The 14,175-nt window shown below is 40.8% G+C and overlaps 1 protein-coding gene across 3 annotated transcripts in view; it reads right to left on the reverse strand.

Annotated features, from left to right (window-relative positions):
• The window catches only part of stab1 (stabilin 1), a 327,280-nt gene that overhangs the window by 94,702 nt on the left and 218,403 nt on the right, over positions 1–14,175 (reverse strand). For all 3 annotated transcript variants that reach the window (XM_030133489.1, XM_030133487.1, XM_030133488.1), the window contains 6 exons: positions 13,528–13,662; positions 13,361–13,420; positions 7,445–7,621; positions 6,364–6,456; positions 633–779; positions 112–168 (listed from right to left, as the gene is read on the reverse strand). In XM_030133489.1, coding sequence (XP_029989349.1) covers positions 112–168; positions 633–779; positions 6,364–6,456; positions 7,445–7,621; positions 13,361–13,420; positions 13,528–13,662 — 669 coding nt within the window. The remainder of the gene's footprint in view (positions 1–111; positions 169–632; positions 780–6,363; positions 6,457–7,444; positions 7,622–13,360; positions 13,421–13,527; positions 13,663–14,175) is intronic.

Here is a 14,175-nt window from a genome sequence, read left to right on the forward strand (position 1 = left end):
TGCACGGGTTTGCCATCCAGTCACTTCTGGTGAAACATTAAGATTACAGATAATCTTTCACAACAGTCAGTATTTGTGGGTTGTTTTTTTTTTTTTTTTTTTTTATCTTACCGTATCAATATGCCGAAATGGACAGGGTGGAATGAAGTGACAGCGTCCACAGCGTCCCTGAGACATGAAGACAATGAAACCTCAGTTCCAGCAGAAGTACAAACAGTACATGAAGGCTGAGGTGGAGTTTACACTGAACATTAAAAATACACATGCATCAGTTACACAATAGAAAACAATCCTTCAAAATATTGTGAGAGTGTGATCAGATCAACAGCTTGAGCAGTGAATCTACAAATTGAATTCTAAAAAGTAAATCAATTTGTCAAGAAACTTTGCTCTATGTTCACAAAAATTGTCATTAAAAAAAAATTGTCTTTGAAGTCAGTTTAATTGTTGTAGAGTATCTAGTCTTTATCTAGTCTTTAAGATGAGTGGCAGTTTGTGTTTTATTTTTGTACCAATCCTGGATGTTACCAATAACAGAATTCATTTTTACTATTACAACTACAACATGTAGTACTTGTAAGACAGCTGTTGGAAGGTTTAAAGTTCTGCCATAGTAGTGAATGAGCTTTTACATATGTCGTTTTGTTCTCGATGCCATCGCAGTGAGCTCCAAGGCCCGGGGGCTCAAGTAGGTGATCGATGCCATAGGCCACACCCTCTCTGAACATCAGGTAGCGCTCCACCAGGCGGGCTTCGTTATCATTAATCAGTACTTCACCCTGAACAAATACAATCAGTTTGAAGGAGTAGAAACAAGGCAGTAGCCCAAAATGTATACAAGTTATGGGTTAGTGGTGGTGTAGTGGTGGATTTAATTTAGAGGAGAGGACAAGATTTAATTTTAGAGCAGCAGGGGTTAAGGGAGGAGGGTGGGAGTATGGAGCATGGTTTGATGGAGAGGTAGAGCTGGGTGTCATCCACAATGCAATGGAAAAGGATGTCAAATTTTCTGAAGATTTGGCCGAGAAGGAAGTTGGTGATAAATAGAAGGGGCCCCAGGACAGAGCCCTGGGGCACACCTGAGATAACTGGGGAGGGATCCTACCTGAAGGATTTGAATTGAATGAACTGAGTGTGGCCTGACAGATAGGAATGAAACCAGTGGAGGGGGGTGTGGGTGATGCCAGTGGAAGTAGGTCAGCTGAGGACGATGGGGTGGGAGATGGTGGCAAAGGCTGCATTCAGGTCAAGGAGGATGAGGATAACAGTAAACCACAGTCAGCTGCAAGCAGGAGATCATTGGTGATGTTTATAAGGGCAGGATCTGATGGGGGCGGAAACCAGACTGGAAAGGCTCATAGAGGCTATTACTCATTAGATGTGTATGAAGATGAGTGGCAACTATTTTTTCAAGAATTTTGGACATAAAAGGTAAGGTAGAGATGGGGCGAAGGTTATTGAAGTTGTTGGGATCTAAGCCACATTTTTTCAGAACAGGGGTAACAGCTGCAGTTTTCCAATTGAGGGGAGACAGTTCCAGTGTTAGGGAAGCAGTGAAGATGTTAGATATGAGGGAGCAGAGAGGGGAGGCAGATTTGACAGAGGTGGGGAAGTGGATTGAGGCAACAAATGGCTCGGATTTGTGCATGAGTTTAAGAATTTTCGGGTATTAGGGAGATGGAAACTGGAAAACGACTGACGGAGCATGAGTATGGCAGAGAGACAGGCGGTGAAAGTGGAAGTAAGTGTTGGTGGATATTATGACAACATTACAGAATTACAAGTGTCAGATTACATGTGAAGGGGTAGGGAGTCACGTAAACTGTAGAGTTTTATTAAGCAGGGTGAACAGCATTTCATTTAATCATCTCCTCTGAAGGAAACACCAAGAGTAGTAGTTTGATTTGGATTGAGTGCCTGAGGCCTTGTAGGGCAGTATATGGGTTTTGAACATGTGCATGTGAATCGTGAGACCAGTTTTCTTGTAAAGTTGCAAGAGTTGTTACCTTCAGCCTTCATTAGCCAGAATCCAGGGGTGTACCAGAGGGCAGTTGAGGAGAAGGAAACAGACCGTGTTTTCTTGTTTTTTGTTTTTTGAACATATTTTATTTAGATAAATGTGCATGTTAGTTTACATCTTTCGAAGAAATCAGAATACCGGTACAAGTGTAATATTAACAAATGGCAACTCGGCAGCCAGTACAGTAGAAATCAATAGAAATCTTTAATGTTCAATCTACACCCCCCCCCCCCCCCCCCCCCCCCCCCCCCCCCCCCCCAAAAAAAAAAAGAAAAGAAAGAGACAGTGAGAATTACAATTAAATACAGCAGCCTAACTTTTATTTACAGACAAAATATTATTTTGTCCAAGCAAAATGATTTATTACCGCGGCCAACTGATCAAATTTCAAATGAATTTGAGCTGTAATTTTCTCTATTAGGTATATATTTTTTAAACCCTCCTGCCATTGTTCAAGTGTAGGGGGTAGCACTTTGAGACATGACTTGGTTATCCACTAATAATAGAATTTGTAACAATTCGACATCCTTTTTACATAGACCTTCCCCCAGGGGCTACCCCTATTATTCAATTAACAGACTCTATAACAGCAAGTTAAATTTTTAGCATGGTTTGAATTTCCCCCAGAGCTTCTTGCCAAAATGGTCTCAGGACAGGGCAGCCCCAGAAGATATGTGTATGATCCCCAATATGATTACAGTTTCTCCAACACAGATTTGAATTGTTTTTTCCAAAGCTAAATGTGATAGAGGGAATCCTAAAGATTCTCATCATAACCTTCCAGCCGAATTCTTTTCATATGGGGCTATTTCTGGTTTTATGACTTTTTTCACATGCCACTTTCCATTCCTCATCTTCAGTAATGATGTTTGCTTCTAATTCCCAATTTCCTTTATAGCAAATGAATTATCTCACAGATGTGTTTGTAGGAAATTACACATATTTGACACATTTTTTACCTTATCCTTTTCCTCAATACTCTTAATAAGATAAGTTTCTATAAAAGTAGGCAATCGTCTCAACATCTCCCAGTCTCCACATGACATTATATAATCCCATATCTGTCAATATCAATAGAAATCTTTGGAGTACAATCCATGCTTATCTTGTAGTTGTTTAAAAGATTTTAGGACTTCTGCATCAAACATTTGGTGGATAGTTATTAGTCCTTTCTCTGCCCAGATTGAAACACCTGGCTCCGTTTTATTTGGAAAAAAATCATTTAAGTTTGTGATTTGAAGAGCATGTGATGTTGTTAGAGAAAGACCCATTTTCTTCCTCAGGATTGTCCATATTCAGTGAGTACAGACAACCCATTCATTTTTTATGTTGAGGTCTCAAAAAATGTGCAGTCTCTAACAGAACTTGCATGATTCTCCAACTTTATCAAATTTGTTTCCTCATCTTGAGCTACCCACTCTACCAGCCCCTGTAACTGTGCTGCCTAATAATAAAACTTAAAGTTGGGTAAACCCAGGCCACCGTCTCTCCTAGAGCTGCATCATAACTTTTTCTGGGTCCTAGGCTTTTTTCCCTGCCATACAAATTTAGAAATCATTTTATCCAAATTTTTAAATGTGGATGAAGGGATCCATACAGGCGAGGCCTGGAAAAGATATGAGGTGAGGAAGGATGTTCATCTTTATGACTTCTACTTAATAAGGTCAGTGGGAGAATCTCACAACACACAATATCAAGTTAAACTGTAGAAATTAATTTACTGTAATTCTCACTATACAATTTTGTCAAGCCTGTCCCCAGATGATAGTCTGGTTTTGTCTGTCTTTTATGTTGTCTGTCATTTCCTGTTTTATTTTGTTAAGTTTCCCTCATGTGTCATGTCTGGTGTCTTTGCTTCCTTTCCCTGATTGTGTCCACCTGTGTGATTACCTGACTCCGCCCTAATTTGTTCCACCTGTGTCTCATTGTCTTCCCTCCCTTTTGTGTATTCAAGCCCTGTGTTTTCCCCTGTTCGTTGCCAGTTTGTATTTTCTTGTGAGATACTTACCAGCGTTTTTGATCCTGTCTGTCTGTCTGTCTACCTGTGTTTGACTCAGTTTGCCATCTCTGTTTTTGCCTGTGTCCTTATCCCTGTCGGTTTTGTCTGCTCATTCTGACCTCCTGTTTGGAACCTCCTCGCCGGATTTTACGGTACGTGAGCTAGCCTGATCCCTATGTCCTGTTGCCTGTCTGACTGCCTACCCGTGTATGACCTGTTTCCGCCACTGACCTCCCTCTGCTTTTCCTAGTCGGGGTTCCGACGCGTACTACGATCCGGAAGAGGGTTCTCGTCCCGGTCCGGGGTATTAACCCTGAGAAAGACCCGGCGTCCATTATCCTCAAGATTTTGTTCAATACATTATCATTGATCTGTCAGTGAGCTTGGTGTTTAATAAACACTGTGAACTTTTACCATCTGTCTCTGGGGTCGTGCATCTGGGTTCAGCTTTCATACACTGAGCATTACAAATTCAGAGGTTTGAGATGTGATCATTATACCTAAATATTTAAAACTTTGAGTGGGCCAATTAAATGAAACAATTTTACTCAATTCTTCTGGCCTCTCCCCTGACAACATTAATGCCTGTGATTTGCTCTCCTTAACTTTATACCCAGACACCAACCAAACTCCCCCAGGCAATCCAAAAGCGCTGGGACAGAGGACATTGGGTTGGTAATATATAATATCATGTCATCGGCATATAATGATAATTTAAACTCTGTCGACCCACTGCTACTCCATGTAATCTATAATCTTCCCTAATCATTTCTGCCACAGACCGTGTTTTCAATGGGGCAAGAGAATTGAGAATGTCTGTTAAAACATTATTGTATAGTGCCTACAAGTTCATCGGGGTTGAGGGGAAGTCTGGGTGAAGAATGTTGTCGATAGCAGAGAGTGTGCGGATTAATGCCCTTAATATTTCAAAATGAAATGAGATGTAGTGACTTAAGAGCGATGAGGAAGAATGAAGTGTTGAAAGAGGGGAGGAAATGGTCTGAGACATGGACTTCATTGGCTAAACAGTTGTAGGGGGTGAGACCAGAACCAGATCAGATCATGTTCTTTTTTATGTGTCGGAAAGTGTATTGATTGATTGAATCCAAAACTGTCAAGGCAGGATGAGAGGTCTTTGGTGAGGGGTAAATTTCTATTGTCTGTATGAATATTGAAGTCCCCCAGCAGTATTATATTAGATGAGACGGTGGATAGGTGGTGAGAGTGGCAAAGTCATTTAAAAAGTCACTGTGGTGCTCAGGAGGTCAATAACTGTTCACAACAATTGAGGGAGTGGGGTCCAGGCAGTATCATACAATGCAGTCAAAGGAGTTGAAGAAAGGCACAGACACAGGCAGGACCTTCCACTTCTTGCATTGAATTATGGCGAGACCTCCTCCCAGACTGTTGCCACAGGGACTGGCAGATGTAAACAAAGCTGGCAGGAGTGGATTCATTTAGCTGTGAAAAGTAATTGGGCTGTTGCCAGGTTTCTCTAAGACAGAGAAAGTCAAGCTTATAGTCAGTGAGGAGATCCTGGATGAAATGTCCCTTGCTCATGAGTGAGCAGATGTTGAGGAGACTGAAGTTGACAACGATGTTGTCATGCTTAGTGACATGGTTAGTGCTTAGCTGACTTAACTAAGCTTGCTAATGCTTGTTGGTTGAAAGCCCAGCTAGAATTTCTGGGATGACGGTGAGAAAGAGGTGGACCAGAGGGACCTTACTGCGTTGGAGCTGCTGCACTGGAAGTCCCTGCAACACCCACGATGGATGTATCTCTTTCAGGGAAGGAGAGTGACATCCAGGTGGTGGTGTAGCACTGGAGGTGGAGGCTCAGGCAGGTGACAGTGGAGCCAGAAAAGCTCAGCAACTATGTATCGTAGGTGACCCGACACAGGATGGTGGCAGGTCAACAGGACCATCCAAACAACTGCAGACCAGATATAAAACTTGCAGGCCCACATAGCGACAGCAAGGGCAGGTGGCTCAGTGGAGCCAGATAAGTAATCCAGTAGGTAGGCTAGTGTTGGCCCTCTTATAACAAAGTGGAGAACGGCAAACTAAATAGCTGACAATAAGACGAGATGTGAAGCCTCGCCTCCCACATACATACAATTACCCCAGCACATTTAGGCATAAAAACCATAAAAACATTAAAAATTGCGGTGAGTAGCAGCTGCAGCAAGTTGCACCAAAATTCAATTTGTAATAATCCATCTGAATCTGGTGAGCTGGTGGGGTTAGTGGTGGTGGTAGTGGTGATGAGCGTGGGCTAACAGTGGGTTAGCAGTGGTGTAGCAGTGGGTTAGTGGTAGTGCATGTGTGGGGTGGGTGTCTCCACCACCATATTCCTGTCACATCTGTACTTGATGGTGGATCCGTGCATGGTCCGGTACCTATCTGTGTATTTATCTGGTTGACTTAAACTCATCACCTACAAATGCATAAAGATCATGCTCATTGCTCTTTCCTTCAGATTCACTCCCTTCATGGATAAATGTACATGCACAAAATCATCACACATCAATATCATTTTAACAAGTGTTAAAAATATGTGTATTTCAAGGTTTCAATTATGGAACAGTTGAACAGATGAATTAAAGCAAAATAAAAACATGAAATGTAAAAATACAACATGGAATTAAAAAAACAAAGACTAAATATAAGAGCTAAACAATGTCACTGATGTCACCCTGGTCTCCTATGTTGAAACCCATAGTTTTACCCACTCCAGTCACATCTCACCTCAGTAGTTTTAATAACAGACCTATTCACTGATTCCATTTCTGAGGAAGGGGTGGTCCTTAACTGTCATTAGGGTTGTCCTTAAGGCTCCTGTGGGTGGTCCTTAACTCTCTCCTATCTCTTGTATTGAAGAGCGGTCTACTGGTCCATTTATAACCAGAGTCAATATGGTGAAGGGATAGCCTTGGGCCCAAACAGGAAATACGTGACTTGACGGTTCACTAAACCACCCAAGCATGTTTAAATTCCAAAGGAATGAAAATTATACACAGTACTCATGGCCTGGATCATGTATAGCTCATTTATTTAACTCATAAAGACCCAATGCTTTTTTCTGTATCAGTTCCCAAATTAATTTTTCTGTCTATTTAACCATTCTTAAGTGATTTATAACCATTCATTATAATATTATCCTCTTTATTTTTAGTTTTTTCTAAGTCTAAGACTAAGACAAGTCTAAGACAAGTCAAAGGCTTGTGGCCGGTGTATGACACACCCCCCCCCCCCCACAACCTGCTTTGTTTTAACAGTTAATTTTGCTAAAGCAGGTGAAGCCCCAGCATCCGTTTCCCTGGTGATCAAGCCTGTATTTTTTCATCTGGTCCATCTGCAGGAACAGTCAGTCCCACCCTGTTACAGCATTAGGTTCAGTATCGGGTCCGATTGGGTCACTGTACCTTGGTGTTGCGGATCATATGAGCCTTGACTGTAGCAGCGAGCTCTTCCTGATGGTCGGGGCTGTAGAGCCAGTGCTGCCGTTCAGGAGGAAGTGAGTCAAGAGCCTGGTCCGAAGGCCAGAACATGGTGAAGGGCTGATGGATGGACATCTGCAGCAGCGGGACTAACCCTGCATCCTGCAGCAAAAACCAACAACAACATCAGCCAAGAATCAAAGGGTCTGGATCAGATCAGTGACAATGTTTGGTCAAAACAACCATAGTTGTTGGGATGTGGAATATTCCAACACCAGAGACATTTAAACACGTTTACACATTTTCATTCTGAAACACTTTGGTGGACTCAATGTGCCTGAAAACACTAAACCTCTGCACACATATCAATGTATAACCGGGAGAGACGGGGATGCAGAGTCGCAGTCTTACGCACTTCTCTGCGCTTCTAGAGAAGATACCCACTTTAAACCCTGAAGAGACTGTGTCTGGCCCCTGAACATCTAAAGTTAATACATTTAAAGTTAAGAGACAAACAGTTGTACATCAAAACTTAATAAAAATCAACACCAATACTCCAACAGTTCCAAAGCACAAGAAAATAAATGTGGCCACCTGAATATTAGATCTCTATCTTCCAAAGCTGAATTAATCAATGATATTTTATCAGATTATCATATAGATTTATTCTGTTTGACAGAAACCTGGCTTTGTGGGGAGAAGTATGAGTCCTTAAATGAAGCAACTCCTCCTAGACACCTAAATAATCAGATTCCTCGATACTCAGGCCAAGGAGGAGGAGTCACAAACATTTTCAATTCATGTCTACAATTGAATCCTAAACCTAAGCCAAACTTGAACTCATTTCAAAGTCTTAGTCTTAGCCTACCCCACCCAATCTATAAACCACTTCAGCTAGAGTGTATCGTCTTCCTGATCCATACACTGAATTTTTATCAGTTTTCTGAGTTCCTAGCCAGTCTAGTCCTTAATTTTAGATAAAGTAATTATTATCGGAGACTTAAATATTCATGAAGACAATGACAGCCTCAGTAATGCATTTATGCCATTACTAGACTCAACAGGCTTTAGTCAGTGTGTACATAAACCAGGGATTAAAGTTCTCTGTCACCACGACGGATTTCCGTCAAATGGAAAATTGAGGGGGGAAAAAAGTCATATTGAAGTAAGTTTCCCACATGTTCGGAGTCCAGTCTGCACCGCGATCCTGTCCTGAATCTGCAGGTGTTTAACACAGGCACGCCACGCACAGGGGGCTGATAGGTTTAACAGTGATGATAATAAGATGACTTCTTTATTTTTATGTCGGGAGGAGAGATTGATGACTATTTATCTTTGGAAGGAAACGCTGCTCATTCTGTGCCTCAGAAACACATGGACAAGTTCAGCTTTACCGAAGTTCAGCCTCCAGCCTAACTTTAGTTTAGTGCTAACAAGTAGCTTTCATTATGAAAGAACCACAGCGAAAAGGGATGAAGACAGAACTGATCTACGTACATGGACCTTCATGTTTGGGTTCATAGCTTATCTCCTCTTGCCGGTATATGACTAGTGTGTATGTTTGTGTTTGTGTGTATGTGCCCTTCCCGTGCGTGTGGCTGCGCGTGCCGCGGCCTTACGCGGTTACGCGCCCGACTGCATAAGTGCTTTATTTGGACCCGTTTAGCATCTTAGTTCTATCTGTGTGGTACAGTACGAAGATAAAATTGAATGAATGAGTAACACCCCTGGTATTTGCAAAGCCACTGTATTTTAAATACCCTCAGAGAGTATCTGCTAACGGACATATATAAATATATATAAATATAAAAGCAGAAAAAATAAAAGATTAGTTGGTTAGGGTTACATTTACACAGACATTTTCCCCAAAATTTCATGTGCTGTTGGAGTTGGAGTTATGTTTTAGGGAGTTTCCTAATTGTTAAATAAAAAGTTTTTCACTCATTTTTTGCAGTAAGGTTTTCTTCTAGTTATTATTTTCACTTGCTCAAAGGTTTTCATACCCTTAAAATTAACCAGAGCGCACAAAATTGACCTGAAGCTTTAAAAATTTTCTGGTGAGGACCACCAAGACCCCCACCAATACCACTCATGACATTTTTTCTATCCATGCTACTAATCTCCTACACCTGTACACTCTCCCATTCTGTGTGTTTACAGTATTGCCAAATTTGACTATATAAACTTGTACGCTATTGTAGTATTGTATTGCATCATTTTTAATAGTGGCCAATGATTTTGACCAGAAGAAAATTTTCAGTCAGATGAAAAATTTTTGCTTTAATCGCTGACTTAAACCTACTCACTGTTTTAATCACACCCTTGACTTAGTCCTGATTTATGGTGTGGAACTTGAAAACTTAATTGTCTTTCCACAAAATCATTTCCACTCCAACCACTGCCTAATAACTTTTGAATTTTTGTAATTTAATGATTCCCTACCTGCCAAAATGTTTATACTAGACATTTATCAGATTAGGCTATATCTAAATTTTAGAAGGAAATCCCAACAGCACATAATTTAATCCCACATCTGAATTACACAGCAGATTCCTTCCCCAACACAATCAGTTGTAGTCCCACCTCAAACTGATCGTCATTTGTTGATAATACAGCAGGACTCTCTGAGAAAAACACTACATCTAATCACTCCTCTGAAAATAAAATTATAAAGAAGGGAGGCAAGCTCCCTGGTTTAACTCTCATACCCGCCAATTAAAGCAGCCTACCTGAAACTTGAGAGAACGTGGTGTTCTACTAAAGACTAATTTTACTAATTGAACACCATTCAGTCTGGCAGGACAGTCTAAATAAATACAGGAAGGCACTTCATTCTGCTAGAGCAGCTTATTATTCATCATTAATAGAGGAAAATAAGAGGAATCACAGGTTTCTTTTCAGTACTGTAGCCAGACTGACAAAGAACCACAGTGAATATGACCCTAGTATTCCTGCAACCCTCCATAGCAATGATTTTATTAACTTTTTCAATGATAAGATTTTGCTCATCAGAGGTAAAATTAATGTCCCCTGTCCTCCACAAATTCTAGTCCACCTTTAAATCCTTCAGACCCAGAAACTACAGAGTTGACTACTGAACTATTTGGTTTTATGGATTGATTTTCTCCCAGAGAGATCAGTCAGCTAATTTCGATAGTCTCTGCATCTAAATCATCTACCTCTCTCTTACACCCAGTTCCAACAAAGCTCATCAAAGATGCTTTACCTTTACTTAGCAGCCACCTCCTTGTTATGATTAACGTGTCATTGTCAACAGGCTATGTACCATGTCCTTTAAAGTAGCTGTAATCAAACCTCTTCTTAAAAAACCCAGCCTTGACCCTGCAGTTTTAGCTAACTGTAGACCCATATCAAATCTTCCATTCATATCTAAGATTCTGGAGAAAATAGTAGCCAATCAGTTGTGTGACTTCCTTCAGTCAAACAGTTTATCTGAGAACCTCCAGTCAGGTTTTAGGGAACATCATAGTACAGAAACAACACTGGTCAAAGTTACCATTGACCCTCTAACTGCTTCAGATAAGGGTCTTGTTTCTATACTGGTTTTATTAGACCTTAGTGCAGCTTTTGACACTGTCAACCATCACATCCTTCTGCAATGATTGGAAAAATAAATTGGTATTAAAGGATCAGAATTAATGTGGTTTAAATCCCATCTAACAGATTGTTTTCAGTTTGTTAATATTAATAATGAATCTTCTCAGTACACTACAGTTAGTTATGGAGTACCTCTGTTCTTGGACCAATACTGTGTATCTTATACATGCTTCCTTTAGGTAATTTAATGAGGAAACACTCCGTCATCTTTCATTGTTAACCTGATGATACACAATTATATTTATCTATTAAACCTGATGAAGCAAATCAGCTAACTTAACTACAGGAGTGAATTAAAGAGATTAAAGATTGAATGACCAACAACTTTCTACTGTTAAATTCAGACAAAACTGAAATCATTGTGTTCTGTGAAACTGTTAGGGATGCAGTGTTGAGCGAAGTGGTCACCATGGATGGCGTCACCCTGGAGCCCAAAACCACAATGAAGAATCTAGGCATTATTTTCAATCAGGATTTATCATTTAACTCACACATAAAACATATCTAGAACTGCCTTTTTTACATCCAGACTAGATTATTGTAACTCACTTTTCTCAGGCTGTCCCAAAAAGTCTTTAAAAACCCTTCAGCTAATCCAGAATGCAGCTGCCCACGTGCTGATTAGAACCAGTATCAGAGACTATATTTCTCCTGTGTTGGCTTCTCTGCACTGGTTCCCTGTAAAAGCTTGGATAGACTTTAAAATGCTCCTCCTCACCCACGAAGCCCTTCATGTCCGGGCACCTTCTTATCTGAAGAGCTATTAATTCCATACAGTCCATCTAGAGCACTGTCAACTGGTGCTTCCTAGAATCTCCAAAAGTAGGATGGGAGCGAGAGCCTTCACCTATCAAGCACCAATATTGTGGAACCACCTCCCTGCCTTGGTCCAGGAAGCAGACACCCTCTCTATGTTTAAGAGTCGGCTTAAAATGGTGCTTTTTGGTGAATCCTATAGTTAGTGGTGGCTCAGGCTGCTCTTAGTTATGCTGCTATAGGTTTAGACTGCTGGGAGACTCATCATGATATACTGAGCTCTTCCCTGCTCCTCCTCCTGTCTGATCTCCTCTCTGCTCCTCCTCTTCTCTGACCTTCTCCCTCCTAATCTTCTCTTCTATTTATGCCCCACCAAATACATGTTACTGACTTGACTTCTTCCCTGGAGTCTCTGTGCTTTATCGCCTCAAAAGTTTTCCCTGGATCATTTCTGGATTTGCTGCTGTGGTCCCTCTTCTTTCCTGCCTTCCTTGTCATGTAGTTGTGATAGTGTTTATTATATACTTACATAGATGGACGAGGCTTCTATTATTTGTACTAACTACTGAAGTAGTAGCACATCCACTGTTAATACTTGTACTTGTAGTAGTAGTATTAACGGTTATGGACATTTGTTCTAGCTATTGGTAATTATGCTAGCACCAGCTGTTTGACTTTTGAACAGTTCTTGTTCAGTCTGTTGTACATCCACGTGTTCCACACACACCCACTTCCCCAATCTTTCTCTCTCTTTCTCTTCTTTACCCTCTTTCTTTAGCCCCAACAGGTCAAGGCAGATAACTATCCTCCAGGAGTTGGGGTCTGCTGGAGATTTCTGCCAGTTAAAAGGAAGCTTTTCCTTGCCACTGTCACCAAGTGTTTGCTCCTGGGGGATTCTGTTGGGTTTCTGTAAGTCGGCTTGAGAGTCTGGTTTCGACTAGCTCTATATGTAAAGTGCCATGAGATAACATCTTATGATTTGGTGCTATATAAATAAAATTTGATTGATTGATTGATTGATTGATTGATTGATTGACATGGGTTTTATTAATGTTAGTGTAAAAGCTGCTCATTAACCCACCCCAGGTAAGTCTGGGATGGAACCTGGCATCACATGTGTTGTCTTTACATCTGACATGGATGTAATGTAATGTTTTGTGCAATAGAAGAGTCCCAGTATGGCCACATACTGACAAAACAGGGTCTGATCCAGTTATCCCTTTGAATTTACTCATTTCCAGCCTTAGTACCACTCAGTTCTATGTATAAAACTAAACCTTGGTTCAGACCTGAACACATCTACAGAACCAGTCCACTGTGGCGCCCGCCGACCTACAACACTATCATCGTCAGATTTAAAGGCATTCAACAATATTTTGAACATTATTCCAGTTTGATTTGTTTTTATGAGAAAGAAAAAAGGGTTACATTCTATCAGCTCAATGAACATATTATAAATAATAAGATATAAAGGTAAAATTGAAGTCAGAACTATAATGAGGTGAATGGAATGTTACACTGTTTTACCTCAATAAGTTTGTAGAAACGTGTGTAACCATAAAATACAGCAGCAAGAGTGAGATTCATCTAAATAGAGAGAGAGACAGTCTGTTAGCTCTGATCACCAACCAACCAACCAACCAACCAACCAACCAGCCAGCCAGCCAGCCAACCAACCAGGAGAATGAACAGACCGTTTTGGCGTTTATCTGGGGTTTGTCCTGTAGTTTGTATGGCGTCAGTAGAGAGTTAATATAGTGAATGACTCCATTAGATGTGGTGTAGTCACTGCGAACAATCCGGGATTGATTGTTGATCCAAACTGAACCCTGCCGGACAGACAGACAGAAACACAGACACACAGACAGACAGCACTGAATTTAGTCAGTAGTAGTGCTGCAACAACAAATCGATTAAATCAATCCAAATTGATTGTTAAAAGAGTTGGCAACAAATTCAGCAGTAGATTCATTGGGTCTTGAGCATGTTTAGTATTGAGGCGTACCCGCATGCTGTGTAGTGTAACAAAGGAAAACACAGAGCAGCATGGCTGAGGCTTGTCCCAGATTCCCCAGATGTCCCAGAAAGTAGGTTTATATTATGTTAATGGTGGCCACGGCAGCTCTCTTTACCCGAAACGTAGTGTGCCATTTATGTAACAAACTTTGAATATGGAGAAAAAAATGGCCAAAATCCCACTGTGCACTATGTTTCAGGCAAACGGGGATGCCGTAGCCACTGCAAACATAATATAAATCTCTCTTAAGATAGCCTGTGTTGTGATTACTTTAGCCCTCTAACTAGTTAGACACGACTGTCATAATTATAATGTTTTCATCCAT

The sequence above is a fragment of the Sphaeramia orbicularis genome, chromosome 5 (genome assembly GCF_902148855.1).
Source record: "Sphaeramia orbicularis chromosome 5, fSphaOr1.1, whole genome shotgun sequence".
Lineage (NCBI taxonomy): Eukaryota > Metazoa > Chordata > Actinopteri > Kurtiformes > Apogonidae > Sphaeramia > Sphaeramia orbicularis.